This window comes from Poecile atricapillus, chromosome 11, assembly GCF_030490865.1.
Source record: "Poecile atricapillus isolate bPoeAtr1 chromosome 11, bPoeAtr1.hap1, whole genome shotgun sequence".
NCBI classification, from domain to species: Eukaryota; Metazoa; Chordata; class Aves; order Passeriformes; family Paridae; genus Poecile; species Poecile atricapillus.
In genome coordinates, this window is record NC_081259.1 from 3,447,088 (window position 1) to 3,467,148 (window position 20,061).

General features: G+C 48.1%; 2 protein-coding genes across 10 annotated transcripts in view; one reads left to right on the top strand and one right to left on the bottom strand.

Moving 5' to 3' along the window:
• Positions 1–8,678: 8,678 nt before the first annotated feature.
• LYSMD4 (LysM domain containing 4) lies at positions 8,679–17,661 on the top strand. Of its 3 annotated transcripts, none has more exons than XM_058847311.1 (3): positions 8,679–8,720; positions 10,036–10,323; positions 13,536–17,661. In XM_058847311.1, exons 2-3 carry the CDS (start codon positions 10,054–10,056, stop codon positions 14,082–14,084), a joined length of 819 nt encoding a protein of 272 aa, XP_058703294.1. In that variant the 5' UTR covers positions 8,679–8,720; positions 10,036–10,053; the 3' UTR covers positions 14,085–17,661. The 3 variants fall into 3 exon arrangements, with proteins under 3 accessions (XP_058703294.1, XP_058703293.1, XP_058703292.1); XM_058847310.1 differs by having other exon boundaries at positions 8,715–8,745; XM_058847309.1 differs by lacking the exon at positions 8,679–8,720 and having other exon boundaries at positions 8,831–10,323.
• Positions 16,152–20,061, bottom strand: part of MEF2A (myocyte enhancer factor 2A) — an 82,160-nt gene continuing 78,250 nt past the window's right edge. For all 7 annotated transcript variants that reach the window (XM_058847308.1, XM_058847307.1, XM_058847304.1 and 4 more), the window contains one exon: positions 16,152–19,862. In XM_058847308.1, coding sequence (XP_058703291.1) covers positions 19,520–19,862 — 343 coding nt within the window. In that variant the 3' untranslated portion in view covers positions 16,152–19,519. The remainder of the gene's footprint in view (positions 19,863–20,061) is intronic.

Below are 20,061 nucleotides of genomic sequence, written 5' to 3' on the forward strand. Positions count from 1 at the left end.
CTCGTGTTTGACAGCTTCTGCTCCTGGGCAGCCATAGCTTGTGTTCTCTGGCCACATGGGACCTGATCTCCTTCCTCTGACACTTCCACAGAGAGCAGCTGGTGGGAGACACTTTCTGGTGAGTTAAAATCATGGTGATGTATTTTATCCCCACAGACAAAGAGTTGTAGGTGTTTAAAGCTGAGGTAATGATCATACAGAGATCCACAGCTAAGAGTTTTACTATGATTTTCTCCAGAAAGTTGAGTCAAAGCTACCCAGAAGTTCAGCTCTGGTGCAGGAGCGCACCCCAGTGTTACCTCTTCAGGCACAAAGATTTTTACAGGCAAAAATACTCTTTGTTCTAATAATGAATGGGGAAGAACAGAGAGAGAAGCAAAGAAAAAACCCAAAGAATACCATGTTCTCTGCTGACTGTTTGGCTTAGCTCTGCAGCACAATTTCCTTCTCTCTTCCACATCATTCTGAGATTCTTCTCCAAGAGGATCTTATCAGTAGATAAGTGGCTGCTTCTGAGCCAACTCTTTTCTTCTGGTTCAGTGGCTGGCACGATGTTTGTATGAACTCTAAACCATCAACTTGTTGCTCTCCGATTTTCTTTGCTGATATGATCCCCACCAGCTCTCATGTTTCCTAGGGCAAGCACAATCAAGCACAATCAAACAAAATGAATCAGAACAAACAGAATTAGTGCTCATTCTTTCTTAACAACATGCCTGTAGGGGTTTTTGTTTCCCTTAGCAAATCCATTCCAGCTCCTTTCTCTCATGTTAATTCACTTCCACAGGCTCTGGGTTACAGGTAACAATGAGAGGAGAGGATTGTGCTTTGCCTTGAGCAAAAGCTCTTCATTTGGGTGTTTTGCAGTTAAGGAGTTGGGGGGAGGTGGGGGTTACTTGATCCATTTCCCACTGATTCTCTTGGTATTCCCTCTGCTGCTGGTGATGTCCCACCTGGGAACACAGAAGAGGACATTGGGCACTTGCACGTTTCCTCTGTTCATGTGTCTCTTTAATTCTTCTAATGGTTCCTCTTCCCCTTTTTTTCTTTTGTATACAGGCTCTGATTTTAGCACTCCAAGAGCAGGGTCCTGGGATGGCTTTCTCAGGATCCTGGCAGATTTAAAGGCCAAGCATCATGGCCAATATTGCTCCCATGCACCCACATCCCACATTGAGGGTGTCTTTGTGGGTGTGATCCTGGAGCCATCTTCTCATGGAGGAGACCATGGTGAAACTCCCTTCTGGCACCCAGGCTTGGACCTACAAAGTTTTCCCTGTGTGATTGGTGTCTGACTGTTTCCTGAAGAGAAAGAGCAGCATTTGGCCCTTGGCTTTTAGGAGAGTTTCCTCACACTGACCTCAAAACAAATGGAAATGCTTTCCTCCCCCTTCAGACCAGAACAAAGACTGAGGGTGAGGTTTTAAGGCTAATGAAGATTTTGGTGTCTTTTTTTTTCCTTCCTGTCGTCTGAGGAGGTCCCTGGCACTATGGTAAAAGCTCCCACTGCCCACTGGGGCTCCTCTCCTTGTGGTGAATGTGCTCCTGAGAGGCACAAAGAAGCACATACACATTCAATGATTCCAATTAGAGAAGATTTTCTGTGTTTGTTGTTAACAATGTTCTGCTCTGCCTTTGGCTCAGCAGGAACCCGATTAGTGACTTCCCAGGGTCCTTGAAACTCAAGGGAATTAATTTGTCTTTAATTTTGTCCAAGCTGATACTTAGGGGAATGGCTGGGAATATTGTAAAGCAGCTTCTGGCAGTGAAAAGTCCCAGCAAAGCATTTCCCAGACCCCTGGTTGTGATGCTCAGCCTGTCCACCTGAAGCCAGCCTGTGCAGGGAGGTGCAGCATTAACCAGTGAAACACATGGCTCTGCTCCTCTTCCTTTTCCTTACAACAGCTGGATTTGGCCAGCTGTGCTTTGGTGGTACCTGGTGACTGCACTGCATTTTTGTCACTTTGCTGCTGTTCACAGCTTTTTTCAATGTTTATTGACAGCCAGACACATCCTTCATTTCTTGATGGATGCTCATCCCAGCTTCCCAGGATCTGGGCTGTCCTGACATGCCAACATGTTGTACATCCTTGGGTGAAGCAATTCATTGCCCTGTATCTCAGGGAGCCACTGTGCAACAGGAACCACAATAGCACTGCTTGCCTGGGGATTTTTGAAGCACTTTGAGCTCCTTGGAAGGACCAGGGTATGTGCAAACCTATTCTGTTACTCTGTAGTTGTCTGAGATGGTGGTTTGAAGTGAAGAGGAAACAGCAGCCAGCAGAGCAGAGCAGCTCATACATCCCTAGAGATCGTCACTTCATGGTTTGGGGCATTTTCAGGGACTGCTTCACTTCCCAGGTACTGGAAAGGCTGAGCCAGCTTGGGGCTGGGACCCCTCTGCAGGGCTGTGTGCAGGAATTCCATCAGGGCCATTCTTAGCCTTAGCTTTTGCTGTAACTATTACAAGTGATAAAATATCAGTTTTCCCAATTTGCCTGCCCACAAGTTGGTTTAAAGGGAATGAAGGCAGATCCTGCTATAGCTTAGTGCATTACAAGCCAACTCAAATGACTCCCCACTGTCTTTTCATCTCCATGAGACTTTTAATGCCCTAAGTCTTTGCATGTCCTGGCACACAGCCCAATTGAAGCATGAGCTCCAACAGAAGTTTTACATTTAAAGCTGTTCTTTTGGCTTCAGAAATTTGCAGATTGAGGCTGAGAGAAGCAATTCAGCTGTTTACTTGCAGATCTCCACCAGCCCTGCTGTGCTCTTGCCCTCGCCTCGGTCAGAGTTGTGTTAACAGCATTTTCCAATTAAAGTAGCAGCCTCAGTTACAGAAAATGCTTTTCCTATCTGGGAATTTATCTGATTTTACTCTTTTTAATTTTTTTAAAATCTTTTTAAGTTATTCATGGAGCACAGGGGCTTTTTGTTCCCCACCCCTTATTATAATTAATCCATCATCATTGCTGGTGAGAAGGTTGGCTTTTGATGGATTTTTTATTTCTTGCCATTTCCATCAGCTTGTGCCAATACCACTCAGGCTCCATGTTACTGATGATAGGGAGACTGATGTGAGCAATCAGGAAAATATCAAGTGGACAAGCAATTTCTGAATTTCTGCTCACTCAGAGCAGGAAAATTACATCTATTCTGGAGATAGCCCTTGCCAGAAAATCTTAGAGCCATGCTGTGTAAATTGTAGCCACTTCCCTGTCTGAAACAGTCCTATTCTGAAAACTTGGCTTTCAAGAACTTCACAGCCAAGATCAAGGCTTTTCCTGAAAATTCCAAGTCTCCAAGAGAATAAATGGTAGCAGTTGAAACCTTCAGGTTTCAGGTAAGGTGAAGAGTTTCCTTTTTTTCACTTCACCTCACTGAAAGGGGTGTGCTGGGCCCCATCCTGCCTGTGGTGCAACAAGCCCAGCAAGGCTTGTCCTGTGGGATGCAGTGGGATCTGACTCTGGGTTTTTCACTCCAGCCAATTTTCCATTGTGGACAACACTGGGATTGTCTTCTGGCTGAACATGCTTTGAACATGAGCATGGCAGTGCTTGGGCTGGGCCTGCAGGAACTGGGGCAAGACCAGATGCACTGACAAAATCCAGGATTTCCTGTCCCAGGAAGCCACAAAGCCCCTCTGTCCTACGACATCCTTCTCCCAGAGTCTGAGCAGCTGCAGCTTGTGCCCACCACAGTAACCCTCAAACCTGGGAGCACCTCGGTTCTTCAGCACCCTCGCAAGGATGCTCCAACCACAGACTCCCAGACAAGGAAGCAAAGCCGCCTGCTGCCCCCACGTGTTACTTGCTCATTATTGTTGCCACACATCAGTAAAGACCTGGGAACCCTATTGGGAAGCACGAAGTTGAGCCAGCACAGCCACACAGCTATGGAGGTCAAGGATCTTGCTTTGGAAGACTCTTCTGTTCCTTCTGTTTCTCCCTTAAGCTGAGGGTGTTCCTTACACTCAAAAAATTGCAAAATAAGATTGGACCTGTTTGGAAGTGAGATGATCTGGAGGCAGCAAAGCACAGAGATGTCCTGGTCCCACCCAGGATGTGTGTGAGCCCTGGGAGCGATGCTGAGCAATATCGGATGTGGCACAGAGCATCCAGGAGCCTTGGCTCAGGCCACGAGGAGCACAGAGCAAGAGACAGCTCTTGGCAGGCTCAGCTCACATGATAAGGTCATTGGAAGGACAAGTGATGCTTTCATCAACCTCCCTCTCCCCAAAATCAGCACCAGCTCGAGCAAGGGCTCACTCTGTGCTCCTGTAATATCCTGTGCTCCATGTAGTGCCAAGGACAAAAGCTTCCTCACAAATATGTTGAAGCTGCTTTTTCCAACCAGTGTCCCAGCCCCCAGCTCTCATCCTTCCTGGCCCTGTCAGGTTCCAGTTTTGAACCAATGAACAGCACCCCTTGGAAGAGTAATTTTCTCTCTGGATCGGTGGCACCTCTCAAGCTGAAGTGGGGAGCAGGCTGCAGTTGCTGACTCTCTGCTGCTTCCCAGCAGTTACAATTAGTGATCTTGTGGTTTTGTCCTTTGTTGGGGTAGCACATGCTGACTATTCTGGAGAGCATCAATCCCAAAAGCTGCCTGAAGCCTGGGCTGACAGGTTGGTAGTAGCAGCCAAGCTCTCTCATGGAACCAGTTTGTGTTTGGGGGAGGTCCCAGAGCAGTCCCTAAAACAGCTCCCTGGAATGGTAGGGCTGGCTCTTTGCCATCCTTTCACCGAGAACCTTTTTGGCATGGCACCATGAACAGATGGGCCATGGAGCAATTCTTCAGCTCAGATTGTCCACAGGCTGCCCTGGACACTGCCTAGAGCTCTCTGAGAACATCTGAAGGGAACAGCACTCGCTGGCAGGGCTTACGTGCTCCGGCAATTGGGGATTGCAAACACATGCTTCAGCTATGCAAGAAATCTTTGACTTGTTCTGAATGCAATTCTGCCTGGGTTTCTTCCCAGGAACATTCCTGTTCTTCACAATTTACCAGTTGCAGGAAGGGAGAAGGGGGAGGGAGGATTTTAGGAGTAAGGGAGAGGAAAGGGAACAAATCTCACGATGCTTTCCCTTGCCAAATTTCTCCAGAAGGACAGGGTGTGGAGCATGGGCTCCAGAGTCTGGGACAATCCCAAGGAAATATGAACTACAAAATTAAAACCACTTTTAATTAGTCATTTGTTTTTATAGAAAGAGTAAGTCTTTTTCTGAAGTGATTCAGTGCCTGCTATCACACACACCAGGCAGCCCCTGCCAAATGGAGCTGTGTGATAGAAGGCAAGCCCAGAACGAGGGCTCTGCGCAGAGACACGTTATCTCCTCCAGGAGACAGCAGTGCTGTTCAGATCTGCATTCTGCTTCCCCAGATAAAAGTCCCACTCCTGAGTCACGGCATACGTGAGAGAGTTGCAAATGTAGTCACCGTAGGTGGGAGTAATTTGATGTCTGTGATGAATGATGAAGCTGGGTCTTTATTGTCACACCTGCTCTGTTACAGACAGGAGAGGAAGCGTGAGAGGGTGAAGACAGGAGCTGTGTTTCTGCCCTGGGAGAAGCCAGAGGTGCAGGGTACCCAGCTGCTCACAGCCCGACTCCAGGGTGACAAATCCCTCTTCTCATGGTGGGACACAGCCACGGTGTCTGTCACCTGGCAGGCTGGGCTGGGTCACTGCAGTGGGTGGGGGAAGGCTGCACCCAGGCCCTGAGCAGGGAAGGTGTGCAACTGCCTCTCAGGGCTGCTGTCATATGAGCTCTCTGCTCCTTTCCAGATGTTCCTCCCTGCATCCTGAGACCCTTCCAGGGCAGTCAACAATAGGATTTGTGCTCCATGGCAAACCCTGCTGAGCTGCACAAGCTCCAAGGGGAGAAAGCCTTAAAAGAGACAAGGTGTAACCTGATGCTACCAAACATGCACTCTGAGTAACCTCCATAGCTCAATTAACTCTATTAAGTATATACCTATAATTAATTTAATTTACTTGAGGTTTTCTCCCCTGTGTTGGGTGCTTACTGTATCAACCTCTTAAAATTATGGCTCTGTGTGTAATTCAGTTAAATGTCCATGCAGTACCCACATAAGCTGAGTCACTCCAGGTGCCAGGGAGAGGTTTATTTTGTTGTATTTGGCTCGTGCTTCTGACTAACACAGGGGTAACTCCACTAAAATTGGTTGTGCTGCATTAGTCCAAAGCCAGAGCAGAGCCCAGCTTTTATTCGTTATTTGCAAGAGAGGCATCATGATTTCTATAATGCCATGTCCAGAATAGGGGTGGGGTTTGCTCCAGCTGCCTTCCCAGTCTCCCACTAGGGAACAATGAAATCAAGGTAAAAAGGAACATTCTTCTTTTTCTCTTTTTTGGGTGTATAACTCAGAAATACCTGCAGATTCCTATTGTTTCATAGTGCTATATAGGAGCCTTTCCCATATATCTGCTAAACTAAACAGGAGTGATTGGTTGATGTTAAGGAGATGCCCAGGAAGTTTTTCTTGAAGTCACTCTTTTCCCAAGGGTAGAGAGGCAGCCTGTCACTGAGTGATCCAAAATCCAAATGAGAGGTTTTATTGCACAACTTAGAATGCAGCTGAAAGAGAAGCAAAGAACGAGACAGGGAATGTGTGTCTGACGCTTCTCACACCTCTGAAGTGAGCCTGAAGAAACAGGGACAAATCCCAAGTGATGAGGAAAGCTGCAATTCTGGGTCTGAGCAAGAGCTCCCAGGAATCACAGGGACACAAGAGAGGAGCCCTGTTCTAGAGTATTTGGAGAGCCCCAGCCAAGACTTTCATGGAAGTTTTGATTCTTTATCACAGGGATTAACTCTGGGAAGCAGCTGGCATGGGTGTGAATTCCAGCTGGTGCCCAGCACCGTGGACACACTGCTCTTTGGAATGAGTGAAAATGAGCAGACTCTCAGCTCTGTCACCCTCTGCATTGATCTAAGTCAGGGCAGGAGGATTCTTCCTGAAATTCAGGGCATGAATGACCCTTGTGTTGGTTGAGTGTAGATAATGACTGAACCATTTTGCTCTCAGACAGACTTTGCTTGTTTGGGGCTGTGCAGCTCTCACAATCTGTCTGCAAACTACAAAAATATTCCAATTATTTGTAATGATGACATCACCCATGCAATTGACCCAGATCCAACATCAGCACCCCTACAGAACAGTTATTTCTTGTTAAGCACTATTGAGGACAAGTAATCCAGCCCAAACTGAGCCCTGTCAGCAAAGCCTGGTTGATTCCCCCACATTTCCAGCATTTCCTCAGCAGTTTATTTTCCAGGTTCAAGCAGGTTACCCTGAGTAACCTGCATCTGTTTGACAAAATGTGATTATTGCTTGTAACTTTTGAACTTCAGTAGTCACAGAGAAGCTCCAAGTGGCTCAGGAAATGCATTTTGGCACCTTTCATCTACTCCCCAGGCCTGTGGAGCCCTTTCCAGCACACTAAGTCCATCGTCTGTTGGGTCAGAAAGCTGCCTGAGCAGCAAAGTCATCTGCTCCTGGGATAGGAGGGATGGAGGGAAGGAAATCCTGTGACCTGCTGGGAGATGTGCTGCTGGCTCAGCCACAGTCCTGCCTGGCCACTCTCCCACCGCCCTTCCAGCTCTGCCAAAATCTCCCAGTCACACAAAGGTGTGTGGGCAGGTGAGAGCTGTGAAGAACAACTGCTTAAAGAAATTGTTGATGCTTGTGGAGCTTTGTTTCCTCTCACTGTGTCACATTTATCAGCCAATGTTGTATCTAATCCAGTGGTAGCCAGAGCTGGAGAGGAGATGCCTTCTCTTGCCCCCAGCACTGGGGTTGCACAGGGGAAGGCAAAGGGATGGCCAACAACTGTGCTCAGCTTCAATTTAACTTAAAAGCAGGTTTATTCACAACCTTTATGGCACTGAGCAGCCAGACCCCAGGCTGAGCCAAGCCCCGAGCTGTCCCTGTAGGTGATCCTCATCCCTTGGGCCCTGAAAGAGTGCCTGCTTCATTCTGACAGCTGGCAAGGAGGGCATTATTTCTCCTGTCCCTGCACCCCAGAAAAGCTTTGAATGTGAAACTTGCTAACAGTGTGTCCTGAGCTTTTTTTTTAAACATAAGCCAAGAGTCAGGGTGGGCCAAGGCAAACACAGCAGTGTGGAGCACAGCTGGTCAGCTCTGCCTGCTGCTCCGCAGGCACCGGGCAGAAATATTGACACAATGTAATATTGACATATTGTAATCTGTTATTACATATTGACAATGTGAAAACTGAGATGTTACTGTAACACGGGGCTGTGCAGGTGTGTGATATGATCTGTCATTCAGGTGTGTGACCATTGTACCGGTGTGTGACGTGTCCCAGGGCAGTGGCAGCTCACCCAGGGCTGTTCAGGTGTGTGGTGTGTCCCTTTCTACAGGTGTGTGATGTGTCCCGCTGTTGAGGTGTGTGACCTGACCCGTGTCCAGGAGTGTGACCTGACCCGTGTCCAGGAGTGTGACCTGACCCGTGTCCAGGAGTGTGACCTGGTCCCCCCGAGCGCTCCGGCCTCGGTCCCCTCCGCCGGGACGGGGGCGCGGGCCCTTTAAGGGAGGCCCCGCCCCCTGCCCCTCCCAGCCCCGCTCGCTCATCCCCTCCCGCCCCGCCGCCTCCCATTGGCCGGGCGGCTCTGAGGTCCCGCCCCCCGGCGCCGCCAGCCAATGGGAGGAGCGCTGGGCGAGATTGTGGCCAGGTCGGTGCGGGGCCGATGGCGGCGGGTCCGTGACGGGGGCACGGGGTGGGAACCGGGACGTCCTGAGGGGAGCGGGGCCCCTGGGGGAGAGCGGCACACCCCGAGGGGAGCGCGGGACACCCCGAGGGGAACGGGACCCCTGGGGAGGAGCCGGACACCCCGAGGGGAGCGGGACCCCTGGGGAGGAGCGGGACACTCTGAGCGGGCCGGGACCCTCCTCAGGTGCTGAGGGCGCTGGGGTCACCTGAAGCGCTGAGGGCAGCGAGACCCGCTGAGGGAAGCGGGGACCCCTATGGGAGCGGGACCCCCTTGAGGTGCCGAGGGCAGCGGGGCACCCTGAGGGGAGAAAGACTCTACCGAAATGCTGAGGGACTCGGGGTCCCTCGAGGGCATCGGGATCCCCGGAGGAGCTTGGGGAAGGGTTGGGCAGCCCCTGAGGAGGGAGCTCTGTCGGGGGAGGCCGGGGTGTCCCACAGCAGCGTCCCGCCCGCTCCCGCACATTGAACTCGGCAGAGCTGAGCCCAGCCCGCAGCTGTGGGTGCCGTGCCCGGGGCCAAGGAAATGCCATTAAATCGTAGTGGTTTCACCGGAAGAATCCCTTAGGTGTAGATGGAGAATGTTAAGATCAAGGTTCCATAACAATGTGGGATTTTTCTACCTATACCTGACCCTGGTAACAAATTGTTTGTGGAGCTGAGGATTGAAGAAAAAAAAAAACCCGAACTTGCAGCTGTAGGCTGAGCAATAATTAAAGTGCTCAGGCAGGTTCTAGTCTTCATGCAGCAAAATGAAGCCTTGTTATTCGGGTTGAAGTTAAGTGTAGCATGAGCTGTCCTTATTAAAGGAAAAAAAAAAAAAAGTGCACTTCCAAGAACTTTAAATGTGGATTCCTAAAGTGTAGAGAACTAAGGACTTATGAAAAGGATAACTTTGCTCAGTTTTTAATGTCTGTTGGTAGACCTGATGTATGTTTAGATCATAATTAAAGACAGTTCACTCAAGTGACTGTGTCACTTTTTAAATAAAATTATAGAATGTAGCATTTAAAATGTTGAGCAACATAGTTATAAGGTGGTTTGTTCACAGGTAGACAAAAAAAAATTGGAAAAGAATTATTGGTTGCTGCAGTTTGAGTACGTAACTTTTCTGATACTGCTGTTAGAATGACACTTCTGGATTTGCCCCTAGGTACAAGAAACCTTTGTGTGCATGAGTGCTCAGACCTGCCAACTTTCAGTGCATTCTCTGAATCTTTCCTGCTAAGAACTAAACAAAAGGTCTTGAGGAAACGAAAAGTGTCTGGGTTTTGTTCCAGGTGCTGCTGGTGTAAAAGATGAGGCTGAATGAGAGCCGGACAAGACCCTTCCAGGCTCCTGCCACTGTCCGCACCTTCCCGGGCAGGCAGGTGTACGTGTTCCCCAATGGCCGGTCAGACTCGGACGAGTCCTCAGAGGAGGAGCTGAACGTGATGGAATTGCGGCCCAGGGGCAAGGAGCAGCAGCGGGGCAGCACCCGGGACAGGCTGGGGGATGTGGTGCTTCTGGAGAGGGAGCTCACCGAGGAGGACAGCCTCAACAAGCTGGCCCTGCAGTACGGCTGTAAGGTGAGGTTAATCTGCGTGGGGTTAATCACCTCAGAGGGGTTTCATGTGAAGCGGTTTCCAGAGGGTGTCCTGGGGTCTGGTAGTTTGACATTAGAAAGTGTTTGCCCTGTGTATTGTAAGAATGGTCATTGTCTGGGTAAAACCGGAGAAAGGCAAAAAAAACCCCAAACATAAAAAAGAGTTGTTCAGCCAACGGCCTGGGAAGATGTTGTTAGCCTCATACCCTGCCTGACCTGCTTTCCTGTTTAATTTCAGTGACTAAGTGCAGGTTGTACTAAGTTATTTCAGTGAGGGCAAACATTAGGGAGCCGAGTGTAGAAATGAGGGCCAGGGCTCTGCTCTCACAGAACACTGGAGTTTTTGAAGTAAATTGAGCAGTGCAAAGAAACACTACGGTTATGGGTGAGGTTTTTTATTTTTTGAAAGGTATCAGCTTACATTTTGCAAGGAAGGCCTGAGTCTAACAGGGGTGGATGTGGAGAGGTGCCAAAGTTCAGTCGCAAAGTCCAGGTGGTGTCTGTGTGTGGGTTTTGGTTGTTTGCTGTCATCCCAAAGTGTGCACAGTTCAGGTGCCTGTGGGCAGGAGGGAAGGCGTGTGCACAGTGAGATTTCTGGGTTGGAACAACTACACAACACGTTTTCTTTGTTCCAAAGAAGAGCAAAACTGCTGGAAAGTTTAATTACCTGCTCTGAACATTAGAAACCCCCTGTTGTTTAGCAGTTTGAGCTGTATTTTTAGAGCCCTCTCTATCTGCAAGCTGCACTGTGATTTCCCAGTTCCATGATGCAAACAATTGGCCAGTGACCGCAGCAGGGATAATGATACAGCTCTGGCTCCAGTGCTGCCAGGCCATTGCAGTCTGTCTTGCTTAACCACACAGCCGCTGTACAGTGCAGCTGAGGCAAGAGGCCTTAGAGGGATTGCAGCAATTCCTTCCCTGCCTTGCCCTTAGAAACAAAAACTAAACAAAAAAGGCAGCCTTGTAGGTTCTGCTGACAAGCCCGATGTGTGTGGAGAAGCAAGTCTGGTAGGACTTGAATAGGCCTTGATTGGCCCCAGGAGAGCCTGAGAAGGCAGAGCTGAGCTGTGGTTGGGTTTGGAGCTGTGTGCTGCTCTCAGCAGCGCCTGGGCAGACTCACAGTAGTTGGGTGAACTCAGAGGAGGGACATTCTGAACAGTTCTCTGGTTTATGGTGTGAAGAGTCCTGCTGTGCCTCTGCACTGTCACTCAGAGGACCCAGTTCTGTCCCTGCTGTGGCTGTTCCTCTGCTGCCCCACTCCGGAGCCTTTCAGCCCCTCTGGAGGCTGCTGGGCCTGCCCAGGGGAGAAGCAAGCTGGATGGGACCACGTAGTCAAGTGTTCTGCTCCCACAGGAAAAAAACTGTCCTGCTGCCTCCCCCCTTCCAGAAAGGGCACTTCTGACTTGTTCCAGTTAAATTGAACATGTACACAAATCCTTATTGTAGGAGATTTGTCTATTTGTCTCTTTAAAGACTGGCATGACAGTTTTCATGTGTTTTGTTTTATTTGCACAATTAAACACCTCCTGAAATATCACCAGCACAGCAGTGATAACTGTAGCCACAGATATATAGGCAAATGTGTGTAAAAATCTAGGATGAACTTCTTGAAATCAGTGAGAATTTTACATTGGTTTCAGAATCTGCTTGGGGAGGGGATATTAAGACAGTGCAACAAATGGTTCTGTGTGTGTGCCACAGATAACTTGGCAGAGATGCAAAACACTTCAAAATGCTCATTTTTACTCTTGACCATTTATAGTCCTGGCTTGCTTTTGGCATTGTTCTTAGCTGGGACAAGAGGAGCTCACTGCAGCCAAAAAAATGGGTACAGAAAATAAGCCTAAAAGCTTGTGCAGCCCCATCTCTTGCATGATTCCCATCAGCTTTGTTTGTTGTTTCTGTGTGAGTGCTGCTCCACTTTCTGTTTCTAGAGTCTTAGCACCACACTGCAGTATTTGATTGCAGACACCACAGGGGATATTTACTGTCCCAGTAATTTGTTTTCATTGGAACAAATCCAGAAATTGAAGCAGCACCTCAGTTAGGAGGCTCTGGGTGAGATTGTTATTTCATAACTAAGAAATTTTGCTGGGTTTAAGTCCAGAGTTTACGCTGGGGCCGGCTCTGAGGAGCCTGAAGCAGCAACTGAGGATTCCTTTTGCTTCAGGGTCCCCAGATTAGGTCCTGGATTAAATGTGCCATTTTCAGAGTTCTCAAACTTTGCAGAGTAAACATGAGATTCAGGCCTCCATCTCATCTCTCCCTCTGAGCAGAGTGCTTAGGAAGTAAAGTGGGGTTTTTTTGTTTCAGCTCCCCAGTTTCCTTGGCAGCCTCAAGCTTGTGAGTGTGCAGTGAATGCAGGTCATGCTGTAATTTCTAAAAAGCAAAGCAGTCCCTGTACTGTGTCTCTTTGCTGTGATGGATGGGAGGTGTTTTACCTGTTTGTGTTGCCTTTCTCTTTGGTTTGGCTGTTTTGTTATGTGCCCTCCAGCCTTTTCCTCAAGGTTCTTTCACGTCTCCTCGGCTGCAGTGGAGAGCTCCTGGCACACACTGATGTCCTGTTCCTTTTCTTTGACAGAGGGTTTAGTGCAACTGAGAAGTTGCACTGGGTGTTTACTGGGTGGCTGTGAGTGGCCACTGGATTCAGCATCTTCTCTTAGTTAATGTTAACCTTGCCTTTGTCTTTGCATTGGTACCACCTGTCCCTGTCTGATGCTGCACATGTGGCTTCTTCTTCCTTGCTCTTCCTGCTGCTGGCTGTGGGTACAGCTCACAGACAGGATCCCTACACAGGAACCACCAGAGGTGGTGACAGGAGCACAGAGGTGATTGTTGTTCAGCAGGAGCACTGAGCAGCTCAGGAGGAATGGGCTGGATGAGCTGCTGTCCTGCAGAAGAGAGGTGCTGCTTGAGCAGAGGATGCTTGCCTGCTGCCTGAGCAATATACAGCAGGTACAAGAGCACTAGAGGAGTTTGTACTGGTTTTAACAGGGGACTGCCTCTGTCCTGCAGGACCTGGAGCTGCCCTTGAACTGCTGGGGAATCTCTGTAGAACATCAAACCGCTTGCATCCAGGGCCTGCTTTTGCTCCCTGATGACTCCTTGCACAGTGGTTTTGATTTAGCTGTTTCCTGCCTCACTCCTGGGTTGTCCTGCCCTCACTGTTTGTGTCCTTTCTGGATTCCGTAGGTTGCGGATATCAAACGCGTCAACAATTTCATCCGTGAGCAGGACCTGTATGCGCTGAAGTCCATCAAGATCCCGGTGCGGCCGCACGGGCTGCTCACCGAGAGCGCCGGGGCCCTGCGGCCGCCCCCGGCGGAGCCCGCCCAGCCCGGCCTGACGCGCGTGGAGCTGCCGGAGCCCGAGCCCGGCGCGGGCGGCTCCGCTGGCGGCCGGCGCCTCAGTGAGTACTTCAGGGGCATCGACCAGAGCATCCAGGACGCCGTGCAGGTGGAGGTGCAGCTGAACGCGGAGTACGGCGGGGAGGGGCTGGAGAGGCCCCTGCCCGAGGCGGGGAAGCGGGACACTGGTAACGGTGCAGACTGTGGAATCCAGTGGTGGAATGCCGTGTTCATTATGCTTCTGATAGGAATTGTCCTGCCGGTGTTTTATATCATCTACTTTAAAACGCAAGGCCTGGTGGCCCACACCTTTAACACAACAACCTCAAATGTTTCAACAGCTGGATTGGAAGGGAAATTGCCACAAGGCTCAGTCGTAGGGAAAAAATCCTAAGGAGAAAGGGCAGCCCACTCCAGCCTCTCCAGCAGTGATGCCCACATGCTCGTGACTGACTCAAGTGCACCTAAGGGGATACAACAATACAGATTATTTTTATTTTTATAAGTAGTTGATGGTAATCCTGAATTTGACTGAAAAATTAGGTGGTGTGATTTTGATGGAAAAGCAGGGATGCTTTGTTGCTTACAGAGCTCATCACCCAGGTGGCTTCAGAGTTGGGAACTCTGTTGAGGGAAAGTATTTTGTAGCAATTTACTCATTGTGGTTGCTTCAGGTATTTCTTAATGCCATGTCTAGAAGCAAATTCTTTGCTGCTGAACTAGAGAGTGCAGTATTAATGTGGCTGGAAAGTTGGGGGTTGTTTGCATTTTAAGGAAACACTTTTTGCTGGAATAGAAGTGGGGGACACTTTTTTTCAGAAGTGTCATTTTTGTCTCTTGCAGACCATGGTGGTTTTGGCCTGCTTGACCCTAATGCTGCTTTCTGGGGCTCTAAGCTGGGTGTGCCAGGGCACGAGGATGCTGCCAGCACCCCACATTGAGCTGTGTTCATTAGGATGCATCAGGCCCACCCTGGGAAGGGTGAGCCCAGACCTCTTCCCCTCAGTGAGATCCTTCAGAGATGGCTCCTGAGATCAGAGGTTACAGTGCAGGATCTGTGCTGTCCCAGGGTGCTGCTCAGCCCTCCATGGCCCCAGGTGGGCATGGGGTGTTGGAGGATGACAGGACAGCAGGCAAGAGGAGTCACAGGCACTTTGCAGGGGTTGGTTTGCTGGCAGGAGGTCCAGTCAGTATTCTGCTAAAAAGATTAATAATAGTCTATAGTGGTGCTTCTCATGACCTGGGCTCAGTCATGGAATTACTTCTGTGTGTGCAGTCTGAGCAGGAGTGAACTGCTGAGCTGGGTGCAGGTTCCAAGGTCCAGGACAGAAGTCCAGGAAGAAAGAAGGGTGAAGCCTTTCTAGGAGTGGACTGTGAAGCTGCTGTTGGACAGGTTTCTGTGAACTGACCACATGCATGGAGAAGCTTTACAGGGCAGTGGAGGTGTTGGTCAGTCCAAGGCTGTGTTCTTCAGGGCCACTCAGCAAACACTGCCTGCTGCAAGGGAGCAGCAAAGGAGGCCTTGGGAGCTTTGCTGAAGAGAAGAATTTGCCTCAGCAATTTGATTCAGCAAATTCCAGGCCTGTGGGCAGAGGTAAAGGCTTTCCTGGAACCAAACACTACGGGACTTTGTGTGGGTAGGTGCCTTTGGTGCTGAGGGTGAGGGCACAGCTGGTGGGCAGGTGCAGGAAGCCACTCTTTGTCTTCCCCACCTTGTCCCAGTCCCATTTGCAGCTTCCCAGCTGCCAGCAGGACCACAGGGCTTTTCCAGCTCCCCATGGCAGCCCAAGGCTGCTGGGGCAGAGCAGGGGCTGGAGAGGAGCTGTGGTGCAGAACCAGTACAGACACCTGTTGTCCAGGTGTGGCCTCTGCCTGGACAGGAGGATTGAAACTTCTCCAGCAAGGTGAGGACCTCACACAAACACAACTGTGTGCCATTACAATGAGAACCTGTGTTCCCTGCAGCTCTCAAAAGCGGGAACCTAGTTTTGTAAACAAGCACTCCAAAGTATCTTATACTGAACAAAAACTTGTATTTTTCTTCTGTGAAGAGCTGTATCTCTTTGTTCTGGGGAGGGGGTGGGAAGGGGTTCTTACATTTTTAAATAAAGCCACATGAAATAAAAGCACAAGGGGCACAGCTTGTGCTTTATTTGCTGCCACACAGCTGAGCAGGAGTGGGAGCAGCAGGAGGAACCGGGGCTGGAGAGGCAGGACTGGCCTTGGGCTCTCCACTCTGAATGGACCCTGGTTCACCTGCCCGTTTCTCCAAGTGTTTTGTTGAACGGTTCTTAGCAGGCATCAGTCCTTGAGTGCAGTAACAAGTGTGTGTGGATCCCTGCTGATGAAAATCCTCGTGGCTGCAGTTAAAAACCAACACCTCGCACCTGGACTGACACCTGGAGGGGGCAAGGACGCGCCAGATGGGACCAGAGCTCTGCAAACACGAGAGAGGCTGGAGTACACAGTAAAAGCCAGTATCTTTACTTTAGTGAATGCAGGATACAAATATTTTACAACAACCTCTAGCATTTTCTTAACCATTTGATAAAAAGTTCACTAGAATATTTATTGTATATTGAAGAAAAAACAACACATTCAGGGAAAAAAATTGAGATTAACTTATTTTTTTTCTTAAAAGATTCGTCTCAAGGATGGCAACAAAGTCCAGCTTGTGCCGCCAAACGGCTTATCAGCATTAAACCGTGAACAGCTTCTTGTGAACTGTTGACTACAAACATTTACCAAATACATAAATCTCTTTTAAAAAAGCCATTTTAAATATAGCAAAGCAGTGTTCTCTTGCACAGCAAAGTGAAGAAAGGTTCTACTAAGATTTAAATGTTTACATTGGTTAAGTCTTTCTTTCACATTCGGATTTAACTTCTGCCCAGGATCAATTGTTAGGAGTTGTTTTGTTCCTTATTTACTATGTATTTCTTGTGCGCACAGTAACTCGCAAGTTTCTGATGCATTAGTGTCCTTGGAGGGAAGGCAAGGCTAAAGCAGTTCTCTCTGACGAGTCCCTGACAACGTGGCGTTCTCAAAACTATCGTGAGAGCTCGAGGATGGAGGTGATTTGTCACAACAGAGATAAAAATCCTAAATCATTCAGACCTGACTGGGTTCAGCCCAGGATTGGATCCACTTGCACTTCAGTCAGCAGAGATAATTTTAAAAAGTTTTTTTTTTTTTAACCTGTTGAAATATCTGTGCTATGTCATCTTTTTTTTTTTTTATAAAACATTTTTACAATTTCTAAAAAAGTATGTTTCAAAGTGAGTTACTTGTTATTAAAAACCAGGATTCTCATGTCCTCGGTGGCAGGAGGTGCTCCCCGAGACCGGAGGGCTGTGGAAGGACGTTTCTGCCGGGGTTGGGGCAGCACAGAGCCGCTCCCTGGCCCAGCTCTTTAGAATTGATTCTTTTTATTAGTTTTTTTTTTAATTCATTGGTGCAATTTCAATACAAACTCTAACCCTTGTGTAGCTTTGTCTTTAAGAAAACAGTAGTTAAGTACTGTTTAAAAACCTGCATAGAAATAAAGACTATTGAGATACAGTCAGCAAAGCCATCTGATAAGGCACACAAGAAAATAGACAGTAAATGTGAATGCAGAACTCCCACTCGGATGTACAGCAAAGTTCATACAGGTGCATAAATCATGGAACTCACATCACTGGTCAGAGCAGCAAAAGGTTCCAGGGAGCAGCAAGTGAATTCGGTCCCCGGGATCGTGTCCCTTCTGCCCGCAGCTCCTGCCCGCCGGGATGAACCCACGGAAATGGGAACAGTTCCGAGGCAGGGCTGGAAGGGACCGGAGGCCCTGCGGGTTTTAACGTTGCCAGGACAAGGAGACAGGGCTGGAGGCCACAGCTACCACAGGGACACCGCCCTCCTCACCCCCCCCTTACAGCATCAAGGGAATTTCTTAACTGGAAAAAAAAAAAAAAAAAAGCCCAAGCAGAAAATGTAATAAATATCAGGGCTAACTCCAAAGAGTTTGGGCAATCCCACAGCTCTGCAGCTTCCAGCCAGAACCAGCACTGCCAGCCCGGAGGTGACCGGGAGCACCGGCGGGATCACGGCCCCTCACCCAACACCAAACCTGCTCCCAGCCCAGTCTAGCGGCACAAGGGGGCTCTGCATTCCTCCCTCTCTTTCTGGGAAGCAGCAAATTTTTCCCAAACCACTTGCCAACTCACAAAACCTTTTGTGCTCCTCTGATATGTGTCATTTCCCTATCATGAGAAATTAGGTCAAGTTTTTCCACTGGTTTTTTTTTTCCTCCTCAGAAGAGGCAGCTTTAAAATGATGCCTTAAAATGTGTTGTAACAGATTTTTTATATTTATGCAGGATGAACTTAACACCGGATTTTTTTTTTTTTGCCACTTTGCTATTTATATACATATATATAAAATGTATAATGAAGCTTAACCATACAGCACAGAGATTACAATTGAACGGCACACATTCACCACCAGTGAGGGGGCCAACCCCTTTATACACCCTCTGAAAAATCTGGATAATAATATTAATAATAATTAAAATCCAAAGAAAGTACAGTATATTTAACAAAATAGTAAATATTAAACAGTGAATACTCTACTTAATAAGGACCTCGCCTTGTTTCAAGTTGGCGTCAATCCACAAAAATATACTTTTTAATCTGGTGACCGTACAATACATAGGTACTTACACCAAAGGTGATAATATATTTAGGATGCTATATACACAAAGAGTTTGGCTCAAATTTAAATTTACATATAAGTGTTCATGGCTTATTTTTCCCCCAAGGTTCCGCCTGCAAGTTTTTCCTTTTCATCTTTGAAAGCAAAAACTAGAAAGTCAAAATAAGATAAAACTATACTCTACAAAAAAGCTACAACATACAGCTTTGGCTTATATAAATAATTCATAGCAGAATGTGTTCAAAAGTACTGTATATAACTTTATATATAGTCTTCAATTCATTAGGGTATTGTTTTCTTTAATATAAAATATACATGAGCTAAAATCCGTTTCTATATTTTTCAAAGGTATGAACGTAAAAACAAATTTGTCAAACATATTCCAATTATAACTTAATATATTAATTTTATTTTGTTAATGTTCTATTTTCTAGGCTAATATTTTCTGAATATTTCATGCGAGTTCTCTATGTCTCTCTTTCACTCATTAAAAAAATCACTTCTTTGACCCAATACACTATTTTTTTTATTTTTTTTTTTGCACGTGCAAAACAGGGTTTTTGTTGGGTTTTTTTTTTTATTTTATTTCTTATAGCATCAGCCCTTCTCCATGCACCCTCTGCAATAGAGACCCATGCCAGGTTGGGTAATAGAAAGGTCAGTTTATGTACAGTATTGCTTTCTTCTTCCTGCTTTTCTACTGCTCTGCTGCTACAAAGCAATTATTTCTTAACTACGAGTAACCATAGAGCTGACTACACACAGGGACGGTACTACAGGCGAGCCCTCGCTCGGGTGGGTGTGGAGGAGGAGGAGACACTGCGGGGACACCGCTGTGCGCGGGGCCGGGCTGGGGTTACACACGAGTCCAGGTAAGTGCCAGACTAGAGATCAAACCTACGGGATTGTTCTGTTACTTTTACCAAGGGACATCTGCAGCTATACAAGAGTTTGTCGTAAGTGCCTGATGATTGGTGTATGCTACACACACTAGCACATATATATGCATGTGAAGATATATATATGCACGTATGTATATACATATAAATATACTTATTCATGTCCTTATTTATAAATTTAGATATGTCAGGACAGTTCATTTTGAGAACACAAAACTGAAAGGGCGGCACCGCGGGTTTATGTCACCCACGTGTCCATCCTCATTCGTTTTACCGAGGGGCTCTCCCGATCCTCTGCGTTGGGCGGTCGCCCCAGCACGACGGGCGAGTGGAAGTCGCTGCGCGGATCCTCGCGGTCGCTGCCGTCGTAGGAGCTGCTGGAGCTGCTCAGGCTGTCGACCGGGGAGCGCCCCAGCTCCTGGCGCGACGGCGGCGGCGGCGGCGGCTGCTGCGGCTGCTGTGGCGGGAACCCGGAGGGGGTGACGCGGTCCCGGGGCGGGGAGATCGGTTCAGATTTGATGTTGATGTTTTGGTTGGTGTTAATGGAGAGATTGGAACCCTGAGATAGCTGGCTGCCAGTGCTGGGGAAAGAAAACCGAAAGGCGCAAATGAGGGAATGCAGAAAGTGAAAACCGAGTGACAATCCACGTGTCTGTGATGGTGAGGCCTTGGGGCTCAGCACAGAAATAAATGCACCTTACTGGGAGGAGCAAAGGTGAAAAAGGCATTAATTAAAGGTCTGAGCTGCATTTATAGAAGTTCAGAACAAACAAATATTCT

What these genes read in the sequence shown, in the direction of transcription:
- LYSMD4 (XM_058847311.1), top strand. Translation starts at nt 10,054, where the DNA reads ATGAGGCTGAATGAGAGCCGGACAAGACCCTTCCAGGCTCCTGCCACT. An exon ending in CCCTGCAGTACGGCTGTAAG is followed by an intron (nt 10,324 to 13,535) that starts GTGAGGTTAATC and finishes TGGATTCCGTAG; the next exon opens with GTTGCGGATATCAAACGCGT.